Source organism: Odontesthes bonariensis, chromosome 1, assembly GCF_027942865.1.
Source record: "Odontesthes bonariensis isolate fOdoBon6 chromosome 1, fOdoBon6.hap1, whole genome shotgun sequence".
Classification (NCBI taxonomy): Eukaryota; Metazoa; Chordata; class Actinopteri; order Atheriniformes; family Atherinopsidae; genus Odontesthes; species Odontesthes bonariensis.
Window position 1 is genome coordinate 41,883,971 of NC_134506.1, and position 26,356 is coordinate 41,910,326.

General features: G+C 40.5%; 2 protein-coding genes across 2 annotated transcripts; one reads left to right on the top strand and one right to left on the bottom strand.

Moving 5' to 3' along the window:
- Positions 1 to 1,510: 1,510 nt before the first annotated feature.
- On the bottom strand, positions 1,511 to 8,561 carry cdkn2aip (CDKN2A interacting protein). The gene is made up of 4 exons (XM_075466943.1): positions 8,390 to 8,561; positions 7,721 to 7,975; positions 4,866 to 4,975; positions 1,511 to 3,234 (listed from the first exon to the last, which is right to left on the bottom strand). The coding sequence occupies exons 2-4, from the start codon at positions 7,966 to 7,968 to the stop codon at positions 2,684 to 2,686; spliced, it is 909 nt and encodes a 302-aa protein (XP_075323058.1). The 5' UTR covers positions 7,969 to 7,975; positions 8,390 to 8,561; the 3' UTR covers positions 1,511 to 2,683.
- Positions 8,562 to 8,739: 178 nt separating this feature from the next.
- Positions 8,740 to 26,248, top strand: tubgcp4 (tubulin gamma complex component 4). The gene is made up of 18 exons (XM_075472451.1): positions 8,740 to 8,903; positions 9,845 to 9,973; positions 10,426 to 10,548; positions 10,633 to 10,686; positions 10,761 to 10,817; positions 11,891 to 11,970; positions 13,229 to 13,430; positions 13,514 to 13,679; positions 14,588 to 14,712; positions 16,774 to 16,824; positions 16,898 to 17,003; positions 20,749 to 20,856; positions 22,114 to 22,258; positions 22,364 to 22,541; positions 23,302 to 23,436; positions 25,610 to 25,726; positions 25,812 to 25,951; positions 26,035 to 26,248. Exons 1-18 carry the CDS (start codon positions 8,826 to 8,828, stop codon positions 26,039 to 26,041), a joined length of 2,001 nt encoding a protein of 666 aa, XP_075328566.1. The 5' UTR covers positions 8,740 to 8,825; the 3' UTR covers positions 26,042 to 26,248.
- Positions 26,249 to 26,356: the final 108 nt, after the last annotated feature.

Consider the following 26,356-nt stretch of genomic DNA (forward strand, 5'->3'; position numbering starts at 1 on the left):
ATTGGTGAAATAAAGACAGATAATGCCTTATTTAGAGGCTGTATTGTCTCTGCCCTGTTCTCTCCCGTTATATGGATATACGCCGATCTCCAGGGATCTAAATATCTTCCGAAGGACGCCGACTTTCACCAAACTGTTATCGGTGAGTAGATGAAGGTATTTTATGCCAGAAATAAGGTCCAGGTTTTTTTGGGGGGCTTTTATGCCTTTAATGGATAGGAAAGTTCAGAGAGACAGGAAGCAGGGGGCAGAGAGAGGGGGAACAACACGCAGCACAGGGCCGTCCGATACGGGACTCGAACCGGCTGCAGCGAGGACTATAGCTTCTGTACATGGGGCGCCTGCTCAACCCACTACGCCAAAAGTCTGATGCTCACAGGCTTTTATTTTGGAAAAGTCTGTTGCTGTCTGCTGCGGAACAGGAAAAGAAAGTAATCGGCGGATCCACCAAACATGGAGAAGGGTACGGAACTTTTACTCGGCCATTTTCATTTTAAAGTTCTTCCAGACGGCGGAGTCGACAGAACCAAAGTCATCTGTAAACACTGCCAAGTTGAATTGTCTTCTCAGCGTAGTAGTTCCAGTCTAAAATATCACTTAAAGGCGGGGTAGGGGATCTTTTTCTGGAACATTTTTTTACATATTGCTTGAAATACTCTTCACACCCCCATTGCAACCAATTAATTAAAAGTTTTGACACAAATATGAAAAGTTTTAGTGGCCTCTAGAACGTACAATCTAGGAAAAACAGTATCCAATCATTGTGAACGGACCGTTAACGATGATTGGATACTGATGCCGTCTATCAAACTGCAATCTGCTCCTCCCTCCCCCTCCTCCCCCCTGTACGCGTACCCTGCTCCGTGAACGAATTACGCGTCCAGAAGCTTGGCAGGAAGCTAAACTAGAGCCAGCTTGGCTAGCACCTAGCATTATTAAACGTATAGTTAGCATATACTAAATACTAAATACGGCAACGATCGATGCTTGCTGTCAGAACAGCGCTCGTGCACCTTCGTGCTCGTGCGTGTTCATGTACTCTAGAGGCGTGCCTTCGGGGGGAAAGTGAAGAAAAGGGTTGGGACTTTTTACCTGTGAATTTTCAAAATGCAGCTTCGCTGGACTCAAAATCCTGGATCTCCTACCCTACCTTTAAAGGCAAAACACACAACTGATAGCAGCAAGTCATTCAAGGAAACAGACAGTGGAGCGAGGCTTCTACATAAAAGCTACAGAAAGATGCTGATGTTAAAAGTGTGTTTGCACAACAAATGTTATGGCACTTTCATTCATATGGCAGCACATTTAAAATAAAGCTAAATGCTAAAAGCTATACACTACTTTTGGATTCATTTTTGGATTTTGCGTACAAATGTGATTAATCAGGGAAATCATGAGATTAATTAGATTAAAGTTTTTAATCGTTGCCCAGCCCTAAAACATCCAGGACCGACTCCCCCTGCTCTGCAGAATCGTGGTGCAAGAAGACGCCAAACACACACTTTTTTTGGTTAAATTTTATTTTAAAAATATGTAGAAACAGGACCACTGGTGTAAAAGTACGACAACATGAAACATCTTTCTGCTGCTGCTGGTTTCAGCGTCAACGCAGACTGGAACAAAGGAACACTTTACAGCAGCACTTCACCCTCAAACACGTCAGAACTGACACAGTACGTTCAAAAGAATATTCTCACGACTGACAGCGGTTTTAAAGCAGTCGACTTTTAGGATGAAAATAAATAAAATCTTTAGAATTTACTTCTTTTTTGTACAATAAGATGGTTACTGTAGCTGGAAAACTAAAGTTCAGCGAACTACAATTAAAACCTTTGAGTCAGGTAGCAGTTTTTCTGCGTCACCTTTTCAGCAGATTAAGGCCGATTCGTCCCAGTTTCACAACATCGAGACCGACTGGAGCGCCCCCCCCCCAAACAAACAAACAAACAAACAAACTTTTGGAGAAAACACAAATGTTTACAGTTGAATTCAATGTTTTTCCCCAAAGCTCAATTAAAGAAGAGAAGAAAACTAAAACACGAGAGGCACCAGAAAGGAAAAAGTCCTGCTCAGAAACAAACTGTAGGTCATTAAGGGCATCAGAATGCAAAGGGAACGGTTAATGAGCACTAAAAAACAAAAAAATCTGATATTTAGATGAAAACAAATCGCTTTAATGCTTAATTTTTGTCTTTTTTGTTCTTAATTCGTCAAACTAACAAAATCAAACTTTAGAAAAAAAGTTACTGTATGAGTTCTGTGTGACGAGTTAGTCATCGAAACTGCAAAAGAAACCGAGTTAAATGTGAGTCTCTGTGACACAAATAGTCATCGATTAGACCCCGAAGGTGAACAAGGACGAACAAAGAGAACCGTACGAAGCCAATTCTCCAAAAAAAAACATTTCAGCTGAGATTAGGACACCAAATGATGTCACGGTGGCGCTCACTGCGGCGGCCAACCGATGACACGTGCAGCACGCAGCTCGCTTTAAGTCGATAAAAGTCTGTGAAACTTAAAGTGGTTGAAAATGAAATGAATCGTGAAGGTTTTTTTTGTTTTCTTTGCAGATTGAGGGCCGTTTTGGTGACCTGGCAAAAAGATGTTTAACAAAATATTCTCGAGTCTAGGTTTAGCTGCATCACAGTCTGGTCCCGACACACGTTATGATTCTCCAGGCGCTCTAAGAGGAGCCGTCCTCCAGCTGCTCGCCCTGAAACGGGTAGCTGAGCGCGGGGGGGAAGCCCTGAGTGCGAGGCTGTTCGTCCAACAGCATCAAATCCTCCACGTCCCTGCCTTTGAACCTCCGCCTGCAGATCTTTACAGTCACTTTTCGTCCCTGGAAGGCTTTCAGGGCCTCTTTGGAAGCCATGGCTTTGGCGGCGGACTCGTCCCGCCCGTACCCGGTGCCCATGTAGACCGTCTGACAGCGGATCTCGCACACGTGGCCGTCCTTCTGCGTGCGGCCGGCAGGCAGGCCTGCGATGTCCTTCAGCGGCACGAACACGCACGTCAGGGTCTGTTTGCACGACTCCACGCAGCTCCGCAGTATTTCAAAGTGGTCCAAGTTGGGTCCGAAGCCCCCCGCCGACACCAACTTCCAGGCCACGGCTTTATAAAGGCGGTTAAAGAAGGGCTGGTGCTCCGCTGGAGCCTGGGGAGGAGGTCCCGACTTCTGGCTCGCAGCCCGAGCTCCACATCTGGCTCTTTTCACACAGCCGTCAGCGTCAGCGTCTGTAAAGGAGGACACAGCAGGGAGGACGGCACAAGAAGCAGCGTTTAATGAGGGAACAGACTCGGGCTTCAGGTGTGGGTGTGAAGAAAACAAACTGCTCGAGGTAATTACACCGAAAACCTGCTGCGGTGCTTTGTTTATCCATAACCAGCTGCAGAGGCTCTGAAAGGATCGGATTATTGGCTAAATTACAATACATTACATTACATTACGGTCATTTTGCAGACGCTTTTAACCAAAGCGACTTACAATAAGTGCGTTCAACATCGGTAGGAGAAAGAACGAGATGTGCGCACGTTGGCATATGTGATGGACGTCGTATCCGCGCAGCTCTGCCCACAAGCACGATACCCTCTGCGTACGTGCGAGCACATAATAACCCCAATGCGGAGGGGTTTTTGACAATTCAAGGTTCTAGCTAGGATGAATGTGGAGATTTTGGAAATTTAAGGTAAAAATTGGCCATTCTAGGGGTACCCAAAGGGAGAAATTGTACTTTAAAAACAATAAAGTCTTAATGGGAGATGTTCCCGTCTTTGCTGCAGTGTTACCTTCATAACGGACCTTGTCAGAAGACATTAAAACTTAGACATAACGTTCAGCTTAAATGATAACCTGATCAGCACATCACATATTGCATGTAAGAAGCTTTGAAAAAGCACAGCAACCTTGACCGTTTTTGCTTACTTCAAATAGGGACGGGTTAAAATAGGCTACAGCTATTCTAACATGATTTCTGCCGAATCCCCTTACGTGTGCGCTTCTGCGTGTGTGAGTAACCGTGGCTACGGAGCACTCTTACCAGAGATTCTAGGAGCCGCGGACGCGGCGTGCCTCTGCCTGGAGCTACAGTTTCGTCTGCGGTTGTACTGACAGGCTGCGCAACCTTTCTTGGCTGCCATCGCGAAAAATGTGTCAAGTTTGTCAGAAAGGTGAAAATGGCATTGATCTGGCGTTATTGTACAAATAAATACAGACAAAATGCCGTTACGCTGTATTGAAAATAAGCGTAGCGGTCCGTGACGCTAATTTGCGCTAGCTAGAACCCTGCAATTTCTAGGGGGCGCCACTGAGCCATTTTGCCCCGCCCACACACGACACCCTTTACATATGTACGAGGTCGTCAGGGTGGACGTGTGTGCCAAGTTTCATGACCTTGCGATGATGATAAGGCTTTCAAATCAAAAACGCCATCACATGATTTTCCGCCTGGCCACGCCCACACCGCTCAGAGTTTGGGAAGGTTTCGCCATGAATTTTTCCGCCCATGTCTTGAGAGTAACCTGGCCAAGTTTGAAGTTTGTAGCATTAAATCTGTAGGACGAGTTCGATCATATGCAAGGCGTGGAATCGGGCAAAAATGGCACGAAAACGCATCTTTCATCCAAAATGGCCGCCTTCCTTGCAGTTTCACTGCTCGGTCCCTAATGAGCTGAGCAAGGGTAATTCTCCTCCCTCTGTCCAAAATCATGCATGTTAGGTTAATTGGTGTCTCTAAAATGGTCCTTAGGAGTGAGTGTGAGCATGTGTGGTTGTTTGTCTCGTATCTTAAACTGGTTAAACAACATCAGTTTTCTGTTATTCGGTCATTCTGAACACTTCCAGCGTGTGCTGCTGTGCACTTCATTACCAGCTGTGGCGCTCCGCTTTCCCCGGGCCGTGGCTTTGTGGACAGGAGGGTCTTTGACCACTATCCCGTCACCCATCTCCTCGATCTTATCCATGACAGGCTTTGGGTAACTGAGAGAAGAAGAGTCAAAGTATCAGTACAGAGGTTTAAAAATACTTTATATTCAGTAAACTTTGATTAAATTCAATTAAAAATGTAACTAAACTCATTTACTTTAAAGTATGTGTAAAAATACACAAAAATGAATTAATTATATTTAAGTTTAATGTCATTTTAACTAAATAAAAAGTGAAATATTATAAATATATACATCACATCCCACAAAATTAAGCTTTTTTTTTAAATTAAATCTTAAATAAAGGATATCAAATATACCTGATGAAATTACATTTTAAATTCAATTAAATTCCAAATGTTTTAATTAAATTAAATATACTGAAATACATTAAAATGAAATATCATTACATTTTAATTTAAGAAAATTTAATAAATCAAATCTCATATAAAACGGTCTTATAAGTAAAAAATACATAGAACTATAATTAGATATACTTGAAAAAAAATGACAGATACTGCAGTTAAAAAATAAAAAAATGTTATATTATTTAAGATAATTGATCATAAATTAAATTTACTGATTGAATTAAGTCCCATTTTTTTTTATTTTGTTTTAATTAGAAATGACATTTTCTTAAATAAAATTACATAAAAGTTATTTAAAATGTAATAAAATTCAATCTTAATTGAAAAATAATGTCATTTTTATTCTATTAAAATGTAATGTCATATAGTTAAGTGGTATAACATGAAATTAAACGAGTATTAGGAGCATTCAGAGCAGCAATGGAGGTCTTTTTTATTCACTTCTTTACTGATATACACACCCGTTTACAAAGAAACTCCCTAATGTCTTCCACTATATTTCTGATTAGTTCTGACAAACAAAGCAGACTTCTCCCTCAGTAACAGTTCAGTTAGAATCAGTTTTATTACTTTCTAGCAGCCTCTATACACCGATGTTCAGAAGGCTTCTTACATCCAGCAAAGTGAAATATTCCACTTTTTTTTTCTGTACACCACAGCTGAATGAGAAAGTTATGCCAGCACGGGGCTGTAAAATCCCTCCTGATATATAAAATATGGATTCACACAAAGGTTTTGGACATCGTAAGGAATCTCACATGATGCCCAACAACTCAGTGGAATCAACAAATTAAAAGGTCTGGACACAACCAATCTCTTTTTTTGTTTTAACACACTATCAGAGGTGGGTAGTAACGAGTTACATTTACTTGAGAATGTTTTTGAAAACATTATACTTCTAGGAGTAGTTTTAAATCTGTATACTTTTTACTTTTACTTGAGTAGATGTGTGCAGCAGAAACTGTCCTCTTACTCCGCTACATTAGGCTACAATGAGCTGGTTACTTCTCTTCTTACCTCTTTGGTATTCTACGCCTCATTATTTTTATCCCCCCGCGTACGCCTCATTTTAATGTTTTATTCTGACAGAGAGAGAGACTTCCACCAAAGGCTCTACCACCTGACTGTGTTCCACCAATCAGACGCAGCCGTGCAGTCTGGTCACGTGACCGTACTCAATCTCAGCGGCGGGACGGGTTAGCTTTAGCATTAGCAGTCGTAGCAAACAAACAAAGAAATGGATGAAAAATGTCAGAACCAACGGTGGGAAATGAAGACGCAGACGAGGTCTCATACTGAAAGCATGTTTACCTTACAAAGAGTGAGAAACAGCAACTACATTATGTGTCTTCTGTGTCAACCAAAACAAACGCACATTTCAGCAGAAACTCAACATCTAACTTGAGGAAACATGTAGCGCTAAGTTTCCTAAATCCGTTTTCCCCATGGATAGGTGAATGTTTGTTTTTTAGGTTACATATGGGTTACAGATGTTTTAAACATTTCAAGTCTCTTTTATTTTTTATTGAAGTACTTGAATTTACCTGGATTATTTTAATTTAAACTGATTTGTATTAAAGCTGCCGTCGGCAGGTTTTCAAAATTCCGAGTCTAAAGTCGGAAAATTCGAGCGGATACAACTTTCAGGTCCCTCCCCCTCTGTGGACGAGGTTGTGCACGTGAGTTCACACCAGTGTGCGCGCACACAAGCTGGGGGCAGACTCACGCTCAGCATGGAAGACGTGGTTGGTGACTGTTCTGCTCAGATAATAGATCAATAATAAACCTAACGTGATTGGTTAAAAACAGCCGGGAGCGCTCGATTTTTGCAAGCACGATTACAGGCTTCAGAGGGAGCAACAGAATTCGGGATTTTTCCTAAACAGCCTATTTAATATTCTACTTCCAGAATCCCATGACAGTTCAAGCTAATATGACTAAAAAAAAGTTGCCGACTGCAGCTTTAATTGGTTCATTTTAATTTATTTTATCAATTGGATGAACTCTAATTGGCCTAAAGATGATTATTTAGTATCTTTGTCTGTCTGATTGAATGCTTGTCTTAACAAATAAATCAGACGTTACTCAACAGTTACTCAGTACTTGAGTAGTTTTTTCACCGAGCACTTTTTTACTCTTACTCAAGTAATTATTTGGATGACTACTTTTTACTAGTCATATTATTCTGAAGTAACAGTACTTTTACTTGAGTGCAATTTTTGGCTACTCTACCCACCTCTGCACACTATACGGCATTTTTGGAAGAGTTGTTATGCTCCAACTTCACCGATTTGTAAAGAATGAGAAGCCAAAAACACCTGGAAACCACTGCTTTACTGCTTTACCCTATACAGTAAAGTACAGGCTGCTCGCCTGGTTCCCAGAGCTTTGATACCTTGAGGAAATGCACTTAATTACTTTGTGTGTCCTACCTGCATCCGAGGAAAATGTGATTGGCCCAGACCATGGACAGTGAGAGCAGCCTGTCCAGACTGCTGCTGGTGACCCCGGGCTCCACCGTGGGGAAGCCCTCCATGTTCCTCAGGAGGAACTCCCTCCGGGCACACCACTGCTTGTTGGTCTCACAGTAGCCTCTGAATGTTTCCACCCACTGGGCCAGCTCCGGGTTCTGGCCCAGGTACTCTGAGACTGTGTCCTCTCCTCTCCTCTCCTCCGCCATCCCTGCACTGAAAAAAGCAACCAGAGTAAACCCAAACTTCTGCTTTAATTTATGCAGCATCCAAGTTACTCTAGCTAACTTCAACAAGGAAATTTAGGATTTACACACCAGCAGAAGGCTTGGTGTGGCTGTTTACCACCTAGTTAACGTTTTAGACCACTACTGTTTTGCTACCAAAATCCCTGGCTAGTATCTAACGTTAGTTAAGATAAAACGTTGTTATTTTTTTTCAGATTACCACTTTCAGAGTGAATAATATCTGACGACAAGTTAAGCAAAACGGCAAGTCAAGTGACACCAGCTACACCAGAAGTCACGTTAATAACTACAACATAGTATCAAGCTTAATTACAACGAGTAACGAGCTCTCTGTCGCTTATACAGCTTGTACACGTTCATTTATCTAGAAACTACGACATACCGAGATCTTTCTGTTGCGATGCGTTGCTAGCTAGCTACATGACCGAGTGATGACGCAAAAGTGGCAACGGTTTGAACTACATTTCCCATAAGTTTAACGTAGGCTACGGTTATCATGCTAACCAACGGTCACTTAGGTTTACACACCCCAAAAACGCAAATGTTGCGTTGATAAGTTATTAAAGCATTGCGAAATAAAAGAACACCTACTCTTAATTATGTAATTTTTAAAAAAAATGTACATAAACGACACGCGCAAATGACTTCGCGTAAGCTACTTGCTAACAGCCGCGAATTTGACGTTAGCATTCGTCCAGTGACGTTTTGCGTGCTTACGTAGCCAACCTGCGACAAGCTCATACGATGGCGGTTTGTTTTGGACTATGAATGAGTATATCTACGTTGTTTTCTTAATTGTTTTAATCGAGTGAATTAACATGATCCACGAGCTCTTACTGGCTTTAAGTGGATATCCGGGGACGATCTTTACATGGAATAAACGAACATGTTTGCAGGTAAAACTGAAGCAAACTGCAGCTTTGATGCAGAAAACCTGTGATTCAACATGCTAGCTAATATACTTCTCTTGTATATTTACATATTTTTTAACAGGTTATAATTGATAGTATTGGGTTTGCTGCTGTTGAATTAAAGTTACGAGGTTTTGCCAAGATATTTTATAAATATAAAGATATAAAACGGTGGATTAGCGTTGCTATCTTTCCGCTATAAAAACTGAAGTTAATCCAATTGTCTAATGTCAAATAATTAAAACTATACTTAGATTAATTCGACCTTAAGCAGCAGGGTATTTGCTCTTTCATTACTAAGTTACATTTATTTGATTTTTAACTGTTTCGTAAGTCCTCCATTATTTCTGTGGACAAATATCTATTTATTATTTCCTTTATTTAGCCACAAAGGTCCTGGAACTCTTCTTCCAGGTTGTACCGGCCAAGAAAGCAGGTATAAAATGTCCGCATAAAAGAGAATTTTAGATGCTAGTACAATAAATATGATGCAGGGAGTAAAATAAATTTAATTTAAAATAAATTAAAAAAACAACCCAAAAAGATAGGTCCTCCCGACACGTCACTTCCGGTTATAAAACTATATAAAATAGCAGCATGTCTCCTTCTATTCATCTTTGAAAGTATATGTACTCATCATACACACAAAAAAAACACATACTAATGCAGTATAATTAAAGAAATATAAATAATCAAAAAACATAACATGACTTCTTAATATATTATTCATGTAAAAATTATAAACAGCTTGTTTCCCAGTCTGCAAAAGTTTTCAGACAATAATAACATTGTATTGTGTCTTTTGTAACTGTGTAAGGCATTATCAGATAGTAGGTGTTTTCTGTAAACTCCCCTTGGGGTGAACTGTGCAACTCTGCAGACCTTTTTACAGGAAAAGCTGGACGACTTCATTTTTTCACCCGCAGGTGTCCCAGGACCTGCCCTTCCTTCACCCCAGTGAGACCAGCGTGCTCAACCGACTGTGTAAACTGGGCTCGGACTACATCCGTTTTACAGAGTTCATAGAGCAACACACCGGCCATGTTCATCAGCAAGTGAGTTCTGATCCCTTGTAGCATTTGTACACATATTTACGTGTTAATTCAAAGCAGAATTCAGTGTCCACATCCTAAAAAAAGATCACAATTTTCAGGATTTCACCTGAAATTGAGCTGTCGGTACATCCGATTTTCTCTCCAACTCATGGTTGACCTGTTTATAAAGAAACGTAGTGAGGCAAATCATAAAGTTTCTGGTGACTTGTGACTTCTCAAGGATCTTTAGAATTGCTTTTAATACCCAGTAGTATGATGCCACTTTTATCTTATTTTATCTCAATCGATTTTGTTGTATTTTATTGCTTTCACTGTTCTTTTATTGTTTTGGTTTGTTTTTACTTATTCTTCTCTTTATTTATTACCTGCTGTAAAGCACTTTGGTACGCCGTAAGGATTGTCTGTAAAGGGCTGTATAAATAAAGTACATTTACATTCTCTTCAACTTGTAGGAACATCACACAAACCAGCCCAACCAGACTGGACTTAATGGGATTTACTTGCGGGCGTTCTGCACCGGCTTGGACTCCATGTTGCAGCCGTACAGGCAGGCCCTGCTGGACCTTGAACGGGAGGTAAGATGATGATGATGCAGCCATCTGTAAATGCTTCACAAAGCCTGTGACAGGATGCTTATTTACCTTTTGTGTATGCTTCAGTTCCTTGGGGATCCACATCTGACAATATCTCACGTGAATTACAAGCTTGATCAGGTAATTCGGTCAACAAATTTGTAAATAAATGTTTGTTCAGTTTGTTTAACGCTGTGCTTTTTTTTTGGGTTAAGTTTCAGTTGCTGTTTCCCTCTGTTATGGTGGTGGTGGAGACAATAAAATCACAAAAAGTAAGGAATGGATACAGAACACGCCTTCATTGGAAACCTAAGCTCATTTTATCCCCCACAGAGTAAGAGCTGCAGCTCTCGTACGAGATTAGAAAACAACGTTACACCATTTTTGATAGATTTTTTTATTTTCTAACATGTATAAAAAAGAAAATGTATGTAACTATTTGTACATACAAAAGAAAGAAGAAGAGAAATAAAAAAAATATCAAAAATAATTTAATCATATAAAAGTGCTAATACATAACAAAACGCCACAAAAAGGAATGGGAAGAAGTACAATAGTTTTTTAGTTTCCCACCCCTTTTAAACTACTCTTCAGTTTGTAAATATCCTAACTACAATACACCTATATAAATATATGCCATATATACACTTCCTAAATATCTAAATAAATATATAATCACAAAAATAAATATATACTAAACACATATACCTGTAAATATAAATGTAAATATGAATGTATATATATATATATATATATATATATATATACATTCATATTCACAACTATACCCATAAATAAATATATACCATATACTAATTAAATTACAATATAACAATTAACCCTATTCTATTCATATATTTATCCCTCATCGTCCTTCCTCTTACATGTACTTGTTTAAAAATATTTTTTGTACCTTTTTATTAAACAGAATTATATTTGCACTTTGTTTTATTTCTGTCTCCAGACTGTTCCACAAAGTCCCCCCACAGCTCGATACGCACATGCTTTTCATATTTTAACTAACAAATCCTTAAAATATAACGTACCCCATAGTTTTAAGAGTTACTGGTGTAACTTCATGTCAAACCTGACGTTTACACTGTGTTGTGGGTTATAGATGAGCTGCAACAGCTGCTGCGTGTGGGGAAAAGTTAATGAACTCTTTCAGAATTTGTTTAATATTTCTGCACAAGCCTTAAGAATAGATCAACAGAACCCAACTAAACAAAACTTATTAATGTAATTGTTGATTCATATATTGAAAAGATCATATATTATCAGTTATATGATGATGTAAAATGTAGTTATTACCACGTGAGTAACGGAGATGTTTGTGCTGCTTCAGATCCACGGATGTCAGATCCTGGAGACGGTGTACAAGCACAGCTGTGGGGGTCTGCCTCCTGTACGCATGGCTTTAGAAAAGTGAGTTCAGAGGATTTCTGAATAATAACTTCTGTTGACATGATACCTTGAAGTGTCACACATTTGCTGTGGGCACTTCCCACCTTTATGCGCTTCATTGCGATGCGTTTAGATGTCTCTCAGCAGTTTATCGTGTTCAGTTCTTTTACTCTTAGTCACGACCCTTCTTCTTTAGATTGCGTGCTCATGGGACACTTTGTCGCTGCTGCTGTTACTATAACGAACTATCACAAGCTTTCTTTATCTCTTTATCTTTGCTGTCTGTGTTTAAATTAGGGCTGGGCGAGTTAACTCGTTATTATCGCGTTAGCTCGTTAATTATTTAACGCCGAAAAATATTTTATCGCGCATTAACACAGGTTTTATTATTTATTTTATTTTGTAAAAGTCTGTTGCTAGCAGGCTTTTATTTTGTAAAAGTCTGTTACTCACAGGCTTTTATTTTGTAAAAGTCTGTTGCTCACAGGTTTTATTTTGTAAAAGTCTGTTGCTCACAGGCTTTTATTTTGTAAAAGTCTGTTGCTCACAGGCTTTTATTTTGTAAAAGTCTGTTACTCACAGGCTTTTATTTTGTAAAAGTCTGTTACTCACAGGCTTTTATTTTGTAAAAGTCTGTTACTCACAGGCTTTTATTATTGTAAAAGTCTGTTGCTCACAGGCTTTTATTTTGTAAAAGTCTGTTGCTCACAGGCTTTTATTTTGTAAAAGTCTGTTGCTCACAGGCTTTTATTTTGTAAAAGTCTGTTGCTCACAGGCTTTTATTTTGTAAAAGTCTGTTACTCACAGGCTTTTATTATTGTAAAAGTCTGTTACTCACAGGCTTTTATTTTTTAAAGTCTGTTGCTCACAGGCTTTTATTTTGTAAAAGTCTTTTGCTCACAGGTTATATTTAGTAAAAGTCTGTTGCTCACAGGTTTTATTTTGTAAAAGTCTGTTGCTCACAGGCTTTTATTATTGTAAAAGTCTGTTACTCACAGGTTTTATTTTGTAAAAGTCTGTTGCTCACGGGCTTTTATTATTGTAAAAGTCTGTTGCTCACGGGCTTTTATTTTGTAAAAGTCTGTTGCGCACAGGCTTTTATTTTGTAAAAGTATGTTGCTGTCTGCTGCGGAACCAGAAAAGAAAAAAAAAATTGATTAATCGTGATTATTCAGGGAAATCATGTTGATTAATTAGATTCAAAAGTTTAAATCCTTTTGTCCCACTGAGGTGCAAAAATCAAACGCTCTTTCTTTGTGTTCTTGGGGTATTTTTGCAGGATTCTGGCGGTTTGCCACGGTGTTATGTACAAGCAGCTTGCAGCGTGGATGCTGCACGGACTGCTGTTGGACCAAAGCGAGGAGTTTTTTGTGAAGCAGGGTCCCAGCGCTGGAGGCGCCGCTGCCAACCAGGAGGAGGAGGAGGAAGACCTGGGACTGGGAGGCCTGAGCGGGAAGCAGCTCAGAGAGTTACAGGACCTGGTGAGAGCTGCACCTAAAACAGAAAGACCTGCACCGGCGCTGGACCGAAGGTCGGCTTTCATTGTGTCCGTCTGTCCACGCAGAGGCTGATCGAGGAGGAGAACATGCTGGCGCCGTCCCTCCAGCAGTTCTCTCTGCGAACTGAGATGCTTCCCTCTTACATTCCCATCCGAGTGGCCGAGAAAATCCTCTTTGTCGGAGAGTCCGTACAGATGTTTGAAAACCACAACCACAGCCCGTCCAGAGCCGGTACTGTACTGTAGATCTGCACCGTGTGTCTTTGTGCACTGGAAAAAATCAAAGTCTTACCAAGTATATTTGTCTCATTTCTAGTCAAAATATCTCATTACACTTAATATAAGACACAACTGCCTAACAAGTACTATTTCAGCCAGATATAGGGACTTGTTTGAAGACAATACATCTGGAATACGCTGGAAAAAATGCCCCTCCAAAAATAAGTAAAAACACAACAAATACGAGACGTTTTTGCTTGAAATAAGCAAAAAAATCTGCCAATGGAACTAGTGAAAATCGGCTTGTCAAGATTTCTTGAAATAAAATGTGATATTTGGGACATTTGAGATAAAAGTGATCTTGAAATTAGCTTAAAAACCTCTTCAAATGTAAATAAAAGCTTGTTTCATGTGAAAAGACTCAAAACAATTTGTTTTCAAGACTTTTTCATTTAACAAGATATTCCAGATGTATTGTCTTCAAACAAATCCCTATATCTGGCTGAAATAGTACTTGTTAGGCAGTTGTGTCTTATATTAAGTGTAATGAGATATTTTGACTAGAAATTAGACAAATATACTTGGTAAGACTTTGATTTTTTCCAGTGTATCTTGTTAAATGAAAAAGTCTTGAAAACAAATTATTTTGAGTCACATATCATATGAAACAAGTTTTTTTTTCATTTGAAAAGGTTTTTAATCTAATTTCAAGATCACTTTTAACTCAAAAGTCCTAAATCTCACATCTTATTCCAAGAAATCTTGACAAGCCGATTTTCACTAGTTCCATTGGCAGATTTTTTTGCTTATTTCAAGCAAAAACGTCTTTTATTTGTTGTTTTTCTTACTTACTTTTGGAGGGGCATCTTTTCCAGTGTGCCTCTTAAAACAGCTGAACCCGTCGTTGTTCTGTCTTCTCAGGCTCCATACTGAAACACCAGGAGGACATCTTTGCTGCCGAGCTGCACAGACTCAAGCAGCAGCCTCTGTTCAGCCTGGTGGACTTTGAGAATTTAATCGATCGCATCAGGAGCACAGTGGCAGAAGTGAGTTTAAATAGTCCATATTATCTCTTTATTTTATTTTATTTTATTTATTTATTTTCTTTATTTTCATTTTATTTTTTTAATCTTTAATTTAATTAAAATTTTTTAAATTGTATGTTTATTTGGACTGGACATGAGAATACATCTGCATGACTTCACAAGTCAAGTAGCCACATGACATTCCAGTTTTTCTTGTTTTAAATCCAGAACATGAGTTACACCGTTCATCAGGGCATATGAGTCCATGGAGTGTACAGTCTCAAATCGTGGGTCAGACTATGATTGTCCCTTGCAGAGCCCACTCTCCTATGATAACATAGAGACCTGCACAAGAGTAGCATCGGTGGAAACACAGTTAACCGTTTAAAGCCTGTGTCGATAAATTGTCCAAGATAAGTAGAACCAGAGGAGGCTCACAAGTTCACTTATAGATAATTCTAATATAACTTCATGGAAGGAAGAACAGTTACAAAACTATGTACAAAAAAACCTGGGGGAGGGGTTCCCCGCCGCTGCTTTCTTAGAGATAAACATCGATAATCAGTCACAGATAAAATGAGTAAATTACAAAGCAATATTACCAGTGAGATCAAATGAAGTCTGCTCTCGTGGGGGCTGTGAATGAAATCCAGTTGTTCCAGATTTGATAAAATTTGTCCTTTTTGGAGTCTTATTTGGTAGGTCAATTTTTCCATCCTAAATACACTGGAAAATATGCCCCTCCAAAAATAAGTAAAACAACAAATACAAGACGTTTTTGCTTGAAATAAGCAAAATAAATCTGCCAATGGAACTAGTGAAAATCGGCTTGTCAAGATTTCTTGAAATAAGATGTGATATTTAGGACTTTTCAGATAAAAGTGATCTTGAAATTAGCTTAAAAACCTCTTCAAATGTAAAAAAAAAAAAAAAGCTTCTTTCATGTGAAATATGACTCAAAACAATTTGTTTTCAAGACTTTTTCATTTAACAAGATATTCATGATGTGATTGTCTTCAAACAAGTCCCTATATCTGGCTGAAATGGTACTTGTTAGGCAGTTGTGTCTTATATTAAGTGTAATGAGATACTCTATGAGAAGAATTTTAATCTATGTGAGCAGAGTTCCAGCCTCGTTTTGGTGTTGATGAAGGTAGTCCGGCTAGTTGGCTGGGGTTTAAAAAATAAAGCGTCTTGCTTCTCAAAACAATATGCGTTGAACAGAGTAATACATTTGCATCACAAAATGGTTCTCCAGGAAAAAGTCAGACCTCACAATCGCTTGGCCCTATTTTCTCTCCCTTGGTATGTTTTCTAATTAACATCAAGTCTGCATTGATTTTAAAAAGCTTCACCACTTTAGCAAGGCAAACGATCTGAAATATTATCTTCAAACCCTGTATTTAAAACAAGTGAGTGGTTTTCTAAAGTGAAAAAAACTCACTTTATTTACCAGACACAAGTCCAAAGGAAATGATCTTTAATGTAGGAACTGACCAGCATCGCTGTGTTTAAAAAACATACCTTAAACACGTGAAAAATGATGTGCACCAGCACACTGAAACATCGAGAGAGGAAGCAAAGAAAAACAGAAAAGTTTAGAGAACGTTCTGGAAAGATTCTGAAAGGCGAGGGTGTCAGGATTGGGTATAAAAGAAGCATCAACCCCCCCGATACTAAACTCTGTCAGAATCATCAATGATGTAATCAGCAGTGATACGAAGGGAGAGAAAATAGGGCCAAGCGATTGTGAGGTCTGACTTTTTCCTGGAGAACCATTTTGTGATGCAAATGTATTACTCTGTTGAACGCATATTGTTTTGAGAAGCAAAACGCTTTATTTTTGTGGCCCCAACCAACTAGCCGGACTACCTTCATCAACACCAAAACGAGGCTGGAACTCTGCTCACAGGACGCAGCAGGGGTAAGAAGATGTTCATAAATGATGTTGCTGATATGGGATGTCATACAGCTTCATGTCAAAAGAGGCGAACTATCCCTTTAAGTAAGCCTTTGACATTTTTCTTGCTGTGTTTCTGTGAACTTAACTTAATAATAATTATTATTATTTGACACTTTCAGCATCTGTGGACGTTGATGGTGGAAGAGGCAGATCTGCTCGAGCAGCTCAAGGTTTGTGCTCCACACATTTGCTTCTCCATCATTAGTAATTACAAAGTCAGCTGACCAACCTATTTTTCTCCAGATCATCAAAGACTTCTACTTGCTGGGTCGCGGGGAGCTCTACCAGGTTTTTATCGACCTCGCGCAGCACATGCTGAAGACCCCTCCGACAGCCGTCACTGAGCACGGTAAATATGGCCGTATGTGACCTCGGACAGGCTGGGCTTCTTTGATTGGTTGAAGTCGCTGGGTTGAGTCTTTGTGGAGGACTGTCTGGTTCTGTGGAATGAACCGTCTGCCGGTTGATTGGTCGGTCGGTCGGCACAGTACCAAGGCTTTAAGGAGATGACGATGCGGCTCAAAGTCGCCGCCTGAGCTGCGATTCTGTCGCACTAGTCAATCGTTCAAAACTCGAGATTCTTTTTACTGACTCGAGAGTTACGATTCTATGGCTGTGTTCGAAACCGCATACTACATACTATATACTACATACTACCATACTACCATACTTCCATACTTCCATACTTCCATACTGCATTCTACATACTTCCATACTGCATACTGATCGATCAGACAGTATGCAGAGCGTTTACCCACAATGCATTTCGCTCCTGCCCGAGCTGAAATCAGCCGGCCTGAAGCTGATTTCTCTTAAGCTCTAAACTCTGTAAACTTTTGCAACATTTGAAACATTTTCATTCGAGAAAGTAGTCGTTTAGATCCCCAACGTGTTGAAAACCTGACAAAATACCGGCTATTTACAATTTTGTTCCCACGAATTCGGCGCTACTAAAGCTAGCCGCAGTGAGCAACGCACTTCCGGTTATTTTCACAAAATAAAATACCCGTTGCCTTTTATCATAGGGAAAGCCATTACCATACAATTGGTGCTTTTGTTTTGAAAACAGGAAGTGAACCTACCCTCGTTGTAGCTAGCTTGAAACTGACATTTTGACAGGAAATGACGATCGGCGACGTCACGTTACGTTGCATCTTGGGTAGTTTGAGTATGAGTAGTAACCTCATGATGCATACCCAACATTTCGGAGAATCTAGTATGCATCCGGGAACTTCTCGCATACTCAAACTCACATACTAACTCAAAAAGTTAGTATGAGTAGTAGGAGAAGTAGGAGAAGTAGGAGAAGTATGCGGTTTCGAACACAGCATCTGTCTCCATTAACTCGTTCACTGACTCACCGCTGCTACTGCCAGCTAACTGTAAAGAGGAGACATGCCACACAACTCTTATTCTAACTGCAATTGCGTAATAGTATCAAGCTAATCGCACAATTGCTCACAGGACTCGCCGTTCATTCACAGCTCCCTCTCTCTCCCTCCCGGCTTGTAGAAACTAGCTGCTTCACACGATTCAGGACTCACGATTCAGGACTCATTATTCGGGACTCGTGATTCAGGACTCGTGATTCAGGACTCGTGATTCAGGACTCGTGATTCAGGACTCGTGATTCGGGACTCGTGATTCAGGACTCATTATTCAGGACTCGTGATTCGGAACTCGTTATTCGGGACTCATTATTCGGGAATCGTGATTCGGGACTCGTGATTCGGGACTCGTTATTCGGGACTCATTATTCGGGACACGATATTCGGGACTCATGATTCGGGACTCATGATTCGGGACTCATGATTCGGGACTCGTGATTCGGGACTCGTGATTCGGGACTCATGATTCGGGACTCGTGATTCGGGACTCGTGATTCGGGACTCGTGATTCGGGACTCATTATTCGGGACTCATGATTCGGGACTCGTGATTTAGGACTCGCCATTCGGGACTCGTTATTCGGGACTCATGATTCGGGACTCGCTATTCGGGACTCATTATTTGGGACTCGTGATTCGGGACTAGTGATTTGGGACTCATGATTCGGGACTCGTGATTCGGGACTCGTGATTCGGGACTCGTGATTCGGGACTCATTATTCGGGACTCGTGATTCGGGACTAGGTATTCGGGACTCATTATTCGGGACTCATGATTCGGGACCCGTGATTTAGGACTCGCCATTTGGGACTCGTTATTTGGGACTCATTTTTCGGGACTCATGATTCGGGACTCATGATTCAGGACTCGTGATTCGGGACTCATGATTCAGGACTCGTGATTCGGGACTCGTGATTTGGGACTCGTGATTCGGGACTCATTATTCGGGACTCATGATTTGGGACCCGTGATTTAGGACTCGCCATTCGGAACTCGTTATTCGGGACTCGTTATTCGGGACTCGTTATTCGGGACTCATGATTCGGGACTCATGATTCAGGACTCGTGATTCGGGACTCGTGATTCGGGACTCGTTATTCGGGACTCGTTATTCGGGACTCGTTATTCGGGACTCGTTATTCGGGACTCGTGATTCGGGACTCGTGATTCGGGACTCGTGATTCGGGACTCATGATTCGGGACTCGTGATTCGGGACTCGTGATTCGGGACTCGTGATTCGGGACTCATTATTCGGGACTCATGATTCGGGACTCGTGATTTAGGACTCGCCATTCGGGACTCGTTATTCGGGACTCATGATTCGGGACTCGCTATTCGGGACTCATTATTTGGGACTCGTGATTCGGGACTAGTGATTTGGGACTCATGATTCGGGACTCGTGATTCGGGACTCGTGATTCGGGACTCATTATTCGGGACTCGTGATTCGGGACTAGGTATTCGGGACTCATTATTCGGGACTCATGATTCGGGACCCGTGATTTAGGACTCGCCATTTGGGACTCGTTATTTGGGACTCATTTTTCGGGACTCATGATTCGGGACTCATGATTCAGGACTCGTGATTCGGGACTCATGATTCAGGACTCGTGATTCGGGACTCGTGATTTGGGACTCGTGATTCGGGACTCATTATTCGGGACTCATGATTTGGGACCCGTGATTTAGGACTCGCCATTCGGAACTCGTTATTCGGGACTCGTTATTCGGGACTCGTTATTCGGGACTCATGATTCGGGACTCATGATTCAGGACTCGTGATTCAGGACTCGTGATTCGGGACTCGTGATTCGGGACTCATTATTCAGGACTCGTTATTCGGGACTCGTTATTCGGGACTCGTTATTCGGGACTCGTGATTCGGGACTAGGTATTCGGGACTCATGATTCGGAACTCATTATTCAGGACTCGTGATTCAGGACTCGTGATTCAGGACTCGTGATTCAGGACTCATTATTCAGGACTCGTGATTCGGGACTCGTTCACAGCTCACTCGCTTCCTTTCCCTCCCGGCTTTATTTTGAAGGAAGCCGGAGTTCATTCATTCTGTACATAATTATTTTATTCTAATGGTGCAGTGTTGAACGTTAGAATTTTATTATTTTTGCACTATTGTTTAGGTTATTTAAATGTTCTATTTGTGCACAGTTTCATACATTTTATTACTGAATACGCGCTGAATGTTAATTTATTGGCTGTTTGGGTTATTTAAATTTATTTCGAGAGAAAGAAAGAAAGATAAATGTTTCGCCGTGGAGACTTCTTGGTTTTTAGCCTTTTTCACAATGATTTGGAACTTTTTTTACACTCCGTGGCGCACACTCTGGGTGATTGATTCAAGTGACTCAAATACCCGATTCACTTTAGTGAATGACTCATAAAAACTCGAGTCAGTTAAAGGAATCGAGTATCCCATCCCTGTCGCACAGCGGTGGCCACGTTGTTGTTTGTAAATTGTTTCCTTTGTTCAGAAACCGTCTGTTCTCTAAGCTGAGTCTCCTTTTCCATAACTTTGCATCTGAAGTTGGGATACGATTAGTTTAGGAAATCTGCTGTAACTGGAATACGTGCATGAACAGAACTGCATGTTGACCAGGATGTCCTCATCTCTTTTGTCAAATTTTGCACTTTTCATTGAGAAACTTTTATGTTTAATATGGTAAAATATTTCCTTCTTTTCACAGACGTTAACGTGGCGTTCCAGCAGGCGGCTCACAAAGTGCTTCTGGATGATGACAACCTCCTGCCTCTGCTGCACCTGACTGTGGACTACCAGGGAAAAGACAACAAAGGTCTGCTCCTACGTCCTTTTGTTATTTGGTGACACGCGCCGTCCAGTGGTTTCACTTTAAAGGGATAGTTCGCCTCTTTTGACATGAAGCTGTATGACATCCCATATCAGCAACATCATTTATGAACATCTTCTTACCCCCTGCTGCGTCCTGTGAGCAGAGTTCCAGCCTCGTTTTGGTGTTGATGAAGGTAGTCCGGCTAGTTGGCTGGGGTTTAAAAAAATAAAGCGTTTTGCTTCTCAAAACAATATGCGTTCAACAGAGTAATACATTTGCATCACAAAATCGTTCTCCAGGAAAAAGTCAGAGCTCACAATCGCTTGGCCCTATTTTCTCTCCCTTCGTATCACTGCCTGCTGCCGCCTGCCGCGCCTGTTACGGTGTTTGCTGCTCGGTCTGCACAGCAGGCATTGATACGAAGGGAGAGAAAATAGGGCCAAGCGATTGTGAGGTCTGACTTTTTCCTGGAGAACCATTTTGTGATGCAAATGTATTACTCTGTTGAACGCATATTGTTTTGAGAAGCAAAACGCTTTATTTTTTAAACCCCAGCCAACTAGCCGGACTACCTTCATCAACACCAAAACGGGGCTGGAACTCTGCTCACAGGACGCAGCAAATGTTCATAAATGATATTATGCTGGAAAAAAATCAGTCTTACCAACTATATTTGTCTCATTTTTAGTCAAAATATCTCATTACACTTAATATAAGACACAACTGCCTAACAAGCACCATTTCAGCCAGATATAGGGACTTGTTTGAAGACAACACATCTGGAATATCTTGTTAAATGAAAAAGTCTTGAAAACAAATTGTTTTGAGTTTCGTATGAAACAAGCTTTTTTTTTTTTTTTAGGCTAATTTCAAGATCACTTTTATCTCAAAAGTCCTAAATATCACATCTTATTTCAAGAAATCTTGACAAGCCGATTTTCACTAGTTCCACTGGCAGATTTTTTTGCTTATTTCAAGCAAAAACGTCTTTAATTTGTTGTTTTTCTTACTTATTTTTGGAGGGGCATTTTTTCCAGTGTGTTTAGGATGGGATGTCATACAGCTTCATGTCAAAAAGAGGCGAACTATCCCTTTAACCGTTTCAAACTGAGATTTTTTTTTCAACCAGTTTAGGGGCCAGTCGTGGTCCAGCTCCGTTGATAACTTCCACAAATGTTATGAAGAAGCTCGGAAGTGGACTTTTCTTATCGGGTAGTTTAAAAAGACTCGTATTCATATTCATTTTTGCCTGTTTTTCAGAGGCCTCGGCCCCCCGGGACGGGGCCACCCCCCCCCAGGACTCCTCTCCCCGTGAGGTTCCTCCCACAGGATGGGCGGCTCTCGGCCTCGCCTACAAGGTCCAGTGGCCGCTGCACATCCTCTTCACTCCTGCCGTCCTGGAGAAGTACGTAACCTCTTTGGTTGGTTATCGCCCCCCTTGTGTTTTACGCTGAGCGCTCGCGCTGACCACCGTGCTCGCCGCCCGTTTGCTCCTCCCCCGTGCGGACAGGTACAACGTTGTGTTCCGGTACCTGCTGAGCCTGCGGCGGGTGCAGTCGCAGCTGCAGCACTGCTGGGCTCTGCAGATGAGGAGGAAACACCTGAAGTCCAGCCAGACGGACGCCGTGAAGTGGAGACTCCGCAACCACATGGCCTTCCTGATCGACAACCTGCAGTATTACTTACAGGTACCAGAATATTGTGCCCTCGTCCGTTTAATGATTCTGGACCCAGTTACGGCTTTACGTTATGTTTTAAATTGGACCGGCAAATTGCACTGGAAAAAATGCCCCTCCAAAAATAAGTAAAACAACAAATACGAGATGTTTTTGCTTGAAATAAGCAAAAAAATATGCCAATGGAACTAGTGAAAATCGGCTTGTCAAGATTTCTTGAAATAAGATGTGATATTTGGGACTTTTGAGTTAAAAGTGATCTTGAAATTAGCTAAAAAACCTAAAAATTAAGCTTGTTTCTTGTGATATGTGACTCAAAACAATTTGTTTTCAAGACTTTTTCATTTAACAAGATATTCCAGATGTATTGTATTAAAACAAGTCCCTATATCTGGCTGAAATGGTACTTGTTAGGCAGTTGTGTCTCATATCAAGTGTAATGAGATACTCAATGAGACAAATATACTTGGTAAGATTTAGATTTTGCAGTGCAGAAAAGCCCCTTCACTGTCCATTTTTAAAATTCGTCTTAAAACCCATTTTTATTCCCTGGCTTTTAACCCAGCATGAGACTTTGTTTCTCTTTTTGCTTTATTGTTTTAAAATTGTTATTGTTTATTATTGTTTTTACTTTTTTATGCCTTATACTTTGTGTTGTTATTCATGTACAGCACTTTGTTTCAGCCACGGCTGTTTTAAAGGGCTTTATAAATAAAGTTGAGTTGAGTAAAAACAATCATATGCAGTTTTAACTTCCCCCGTGTGTCTCCAGGTGGACGTTCTGGAGTCTCAGTTCTCTCAGCTGCTTCAGCAGATCAACTCCACCAGAGACTTTGAGAGCATCCGACTGGCCCACGACCACTTCCTCAGTAACCTGCTCGCTCAGTCCTTCATCCTCCTGAAGCCGGTAAAAAATCATTTTCTAACCTCATCTTGTGCTACGTGATGCAGAAACATGGTTCAGAAACCAAAACTGTTCTCAGATGGACTCTATGGGTCTTCTTGGCTGTTTTTCTTGTTATTTGGAGGCTTCTACCTAAATAAATGCACATCTGTTGGCTTTTTTCTTGTTATTTGGAGGCTTCTACCTAAATAAATGCACATCTGTTGGCTTTTTTCTTGTTATTTGGAGGCTTCTACCTAAATAAATGCACATCTGTTGGCTTCAAGAGTGACATTGGAGCAGGTTCCCTCTTATAAATTGAATATTTTTATGAGGATTTTGTGCGAGGAACCATTAAATTACTTTGGAAACGTCTTAAAAATCGTGGTAATGTAGTAATTTATCATATTTTTTTTTCTTTACAACAACATAATGGGAAGGTGCTTTACAGCGGTCTCACTTTTCACCCAACAGACTCACACTTTCTGTGCTGGAAGCCTCCAGATGAGAGGAAAACTCCCCACTGAGAGCGAGTTGTGCAGCTTGTGCTGTTCACAAAGGCAAAAATCTGTAACTTTACGCTCTAAAGAGCAGCACTTTGGGAGAAAGTGTCTGTTTTAGACAGAATGTTTCACTTGATGTCAGATCTCACAGCTGATGGGAGATTTGATGATCAGCTGCTTGTCTCATTTATCTTGTTTACACACACTTTGTTAAGTTTTTGACAGTTAGTTTTAGCAAACACACGGGGTTTAGTGATACTTTAGTGCTACTTTAGTGCAGTGATACTCACTATTTTTTTCACCAGAGCCACATTGGCAGCAAAATCAAGGGAAGAGCCACTTTTACAACAACATACTAAAGTCCCCTTTTGCAAATATGCATTTCTACATATAAAACATCCCACAGAAAAAGAAACAACACAGCCAATACATTTTCAATTAAGACCACATTTACCTTAATACTGGGGTGAGCTGAAGCTGGCCTGCATGTCCTTGACTTTCTTCATGTTGTATTTGTAGTTTGTTGTTGTAATCATAGTGAGACATTCAGGATGAGCATGGTTTTTGTGCTGGTTTTTGTTCTGGTTTTTGTGCTGGTTTTTGCCCCTTTTTCTAATTAAAAAATGATCCATTGTGGCTGCATCTCGCGCTGGCTAAAGGAGCTAGCGTGCTCTGCGGTCAAGTGTGACGGTGGTTTAAGCGGGCTGCGTTGCCAGGTTTAACACCCTGGAAAAAATGCCCCTCCAAAAATAAGTTTAAAAAAAAAAAAACAAATACAAGACGTTTTTGCTTGAAATAAGAAATAAATCTGCCAATGGAACTAGTGAAAATCGGCTTGTCAAGATTTCTTGAAATAAGATGTGATATTTGGGACTTTTGAGTTAAAAGTGATCTTGAAATTAGCTTAAAAACCTCTTCAAATGACAAAAAAAAGCTTGTTTCATATGAAATCTGACTCAAAACAATTTGTTTTCAAGACTTTTTCATTTAACAAGATATTCCAGATGTATTGTCTTCAAACAAGTCCCTATATCTGGCTGAAATGGTGCTTGTTAGGCAGTTGTGTCTTATATTAAGTGTAATGAGATATTTTGACTAGAAATGAGACAAATATACTTGGTAAGACTTTGATTTTTTTTCCAGTGCAGTGCCCCCTTCAGGAAACACCATTAAGCCTTAATTAATACTTAATAAAAATACTTAATACTGTGCAGTATTCGCTGTGTGTTATTTGAAAAAAATGTATTGTTATTGTTACCATATTGTTATAAGCTACTACACTGGAAAAAAATCTAAATCTTACCAAGTATATTTGTCTCATTGAGTATCTCATTACACTTAATATAAGACACAACTGCCTAACATTTCAGCCAGATATAGGAACTTGATTGAAGACAATACATCTTGAATATCTTGTTAAATGAAAAAGTCTTGAAAACAAATAGTTTTGAGTCATATTTCATATGAAACAAGCTTTTTTTTTTCATTTGAAGAGGTTTTTAAGCTAATTTCAAGATCACTTTTATCTGAAAAGTCCTAAATATCACATCTTATTTCAAGCAAAAACGTCTTTTCTTTGTTGTTTTTCTACTTATTTTTGGAGGGGCATTTTTTCCAGTGTGTGCGAGCTGCATAATGAGTATCTCTGGCTTGGTGATACTTCAGTGATCCGTTTCCAATGCTTCTGCCCTCAGGTGTTCCACTGTCTGAACGAGATCCTGGAGCTGTGTCAGAACTTCTGCTCGCTGGTCGGTCAGAACGTGGCTTCGCTGGATGAGAGAGGAGCTGCTCAGCTGGACCTGCTGGTTAAGGTAGCGTCCGACCGACTGACTGCTGAATATCGTCTAAACGTTTGATGCTTCTTTTTTTGAATAAGCTAACGCTGTGAAATCTCAGGGTTTCAGACGTCAGTCGTCCCTGCTGTTCAAAATCCTGTCGAGCGTGAGGAACCATCAGATCAACTCTGATCTGGCTCAGCTGCTGCTACGGCTGGACTACAACAAATACTACACCCAAGCTGGAGGCACTCTGGGCGGGTAGGTAGGACACAGAAAACAGCACAACATCCATCCAGACGGTTATCAGAAGCACTAACCGAGTAAAACATCTTTCTTTTCAGGGTTTAAGAAGACTAAAAAAGGACAAAGATGGACAGAAGCAGCTCACTGAGTTTTCTCCTCTAACTGCTGTTAATGTGGCGTATTCGTAGTTAAAACACCCAAACTACAAAGAATATTGTCTCGCTTTCTTTGCTTTAGTGATCAACTACCTGACCCTTAAACTTAAAGGGACAGTTCGCCTCTTTTGACATGAAGCTGTATGACATCCCATATTAGCAACATCATTAATGAACATCTTCTTACCCCCTGCTGCGTCCTGTGAGCCGAGTTCCAGCCTCGTTTTGGTGTTGATGAAGGTAGTCCGGCTAGTTGGCTGGGGTT

Bases quoted from the DNA above. Each gene is read 5' to 3' on its own strand.
- tubgcp4 (XM_075472451.1), top strand. From the start codon at position 8,826: ATGATCCACGAGCTCTTACTGGCTTTAAGTGGATATCCGGGGACGATC. The intron at 10,549-10,632 runs GTAAGATGATGA...TGTATGCTTCAG, and splicing joins TGCTGGACCTTGAACGGGAG to TTCCTTGGGGATCCACATCT. The intron at 25,727-25,811 runs GTAGCGTCCGAC...GTGAAATCTCAG, and splicing joins AGCTGGACCTGCTGGTTAAG to GGTTTCAGACGTCAGTCGTC.
- cdkn2aip (XM_075466943.1), bottom strand. From the start codon at position 7,968: ATGGCGGAGGAGAGGAGAGGAGAGGACACAGTCTCAGAGTACCTGGGC. The intron at 4,976-7,720 runs GTAGGACACACA...TTCTTCTCTCAG, and splicing joins CACATTTTCCTCGGATGCAG to TTACCCAAAGCCTGTCATGG. The intron at 3,235-4,865 runs GTAATGAAGTGC...CCTCCTTTACAG, and splicing joins AAAGCGGAGCGCCACAGCTG to ACGCTGACGCTGACGGCTGT.